Source organism: Acinonyx jubatus, chromosome X (assembly GCF_027475565.1).
Source record: "Acinonyx jubatus isolate Ajub_Pintada_27869175 chromosome X, VMU_Ajub_asm_v1.0, whole genome shotgun sequence".
Lineage (NCBI taxonomy): Eukaryota > Metazoa > Chordata > Mammalia > Carnivora > Felidae > Acinonyx > Acinonyx jubatus.
In genome coordinates this window covers 15,179,587-15,181,387 of record NC_069389.1, presented here as the reverse complement: position 1 = coordinate 15,181,387, position 1,801 = coordinate 15,179,587, and the positions used below count along the sequence as shown (strand labels likewise).

Genomic DNA, 1,801 nt, shown 5'->3' with positions numbered 1-1,801 from the left:
ATGGGGGTGCTGGGCTTCAGACACAAACAGAGATGGAGGCTGTATCAGTCGGCTCGGGCTGCCGTAACAAAGTACCACAGACTGTGTGGCTTCAACAACAGGAATTTATTTTCTCACAGTCCTGGAAGCTGGAAGTCCAAGATCAAGGTGCCAACAGCGTTGTTTTCTCCTAAGACCTCTCTCCTTGGCTTGCAGACAACCGCATCTTGGTACCTCATCCTCTGGTAATGATATCAGTCATATGGGAGTCGAGCCCCACCCTGACAACATCATTTAAACCTAATGGTCTCCTTAAAGACCTTAAATGCAGTTTAATGTGGTCACATTCTGAGGTACCAGTGGTTGGGACCTCCACGTGAATTTTGGGAGGACACATTTCAGTGGATAACCAAGAGAGGGCAGGAGGGCATGATCCCCAGTGGTCTTCAAGACAGAGTGTAATGGTGAGACTGTGAGTGTTGGAGGAGGATGGTGGCTCAGAGTTCTGAGGCCCCTCTTCTCTCCTACCCTTGGAAGTTTAGAAGCCCAAGGAGCAACGCACTTGCCCTTAGCTTATCAACACCTAGTCTCCATTTTAACCTGGAAATGTTTTGTTGTAGTGCTGTTTTAAGATGGCAGAGGCGTGAATGTGTTTGTATGCTGGAGTAAGGACCCCGTGAGAGTTTCAAACAATTGCCTTTTTATAGTTTTATGATTTTAGTAACACAAACACGACGTACACATAAGCTGTCTGTCTATCCATTTTCTTCGCTGGGCAGCCTGGCATTGGTATTGGTGACTCTGATGGCCAGCAGGGCTGCTCTTTCCACAGAGGCTTTGTGGTTCTTGGAGGAGACATGATGAGCTACCTCTGTGCAGGAAGAGCTGTTGAGCACCAGCAGCACTTCGAGCTCCGTAACGTCGTGGACTAGGAACTTCCGAAAGCCACTGGGCAGCATGTGCTTTGTCTTCTTGTTGCTCCCATAACCACTGTTGGGCATCAAGGTCTGGCCCTTGAATCTTTTGTTCACCCAATTGTCGATGCCTCTGGGTTTCCACCAGTTGCATTTAATGTTGACATACCGGTCTTGCTGGTGCCTGATGAACTTCTCGGTCCACTTTTTAATGATCTTGGGCTTCACCAGAGGCCTGAGGGCAGCCATGATGCCAAATAGGAGATGGCTGCCACCTCTGTAGGCAGTGCCAAGGAAGACAAAAAATTTTTTTTCTCACTCAGCTATTCAAGCTACAGCAAATGAAACAACTTGGTGACAGGGAAATGAAAGGAAGCAAAAATTCAGGGAGGAGAAATGGTACTATAAAACTGGAGATGTGACTGGAGGGCCCCCAAAATCTTTGGTTCTTATTTATTTATTTATTTATTTAGAGAGAGTGTGAGCAGGGGAGGGGCAGAGAGAGAGGGACAGAGTATCCGAAGTGTGCTCTGCGTGCTGACAGCAGATAGACTGATGTGGGGCTCGAACTCGTGAACCTCGAGATCACGACCTGAGCCAAAGTCTGACGCTGAACCGACTGAACCACCCAGGTGCCCCTGCTTCTTATATATTTAATAAGTGCCAACAATATACTGTGAGTCTTTATGTTTAGGCAGAGAGGAAGTAGTGTATACCATTTAAACCTCAATTGCAATATAGTTGAAGGGCAGAATATGCATTATTTTGACTTTGTGCAAAGCAACAGTACAAAATTGAATACATGACTGCTCGTGGTTCCTAGGCTAAAGGAAAAATAAGAACATAAACATGTTACAAATAAACTATTGCTGTATAGTGAAAAGGAGTTGACTAGGCTCAAGTAGTAA

At 46.0% G+C, this 1,801-nt stretch overlaps 1 protein-coding gene across 1 annotated transcript; it reads right to left on the bottom strand.

The window, feature by feature from the left end:
- Nucleotides 1-734: 734 nt before the first annotated feature.
- LOC106981926 (60S ribosomal protein L32-like) lies at nucleotides 735-1,142 on the bottom strand. The gene has a single exon (XM_053201964.1). The coding sequence runs from the start codon at nucleotides 1,140-1,142 to the stop codon at nucleotides 735-737; it is 408 nt and encodes a 135-aa protein (XP_053057939.1).
- Nucleotides 1,143-1,801: the final 659 nt, after the last annotated feature.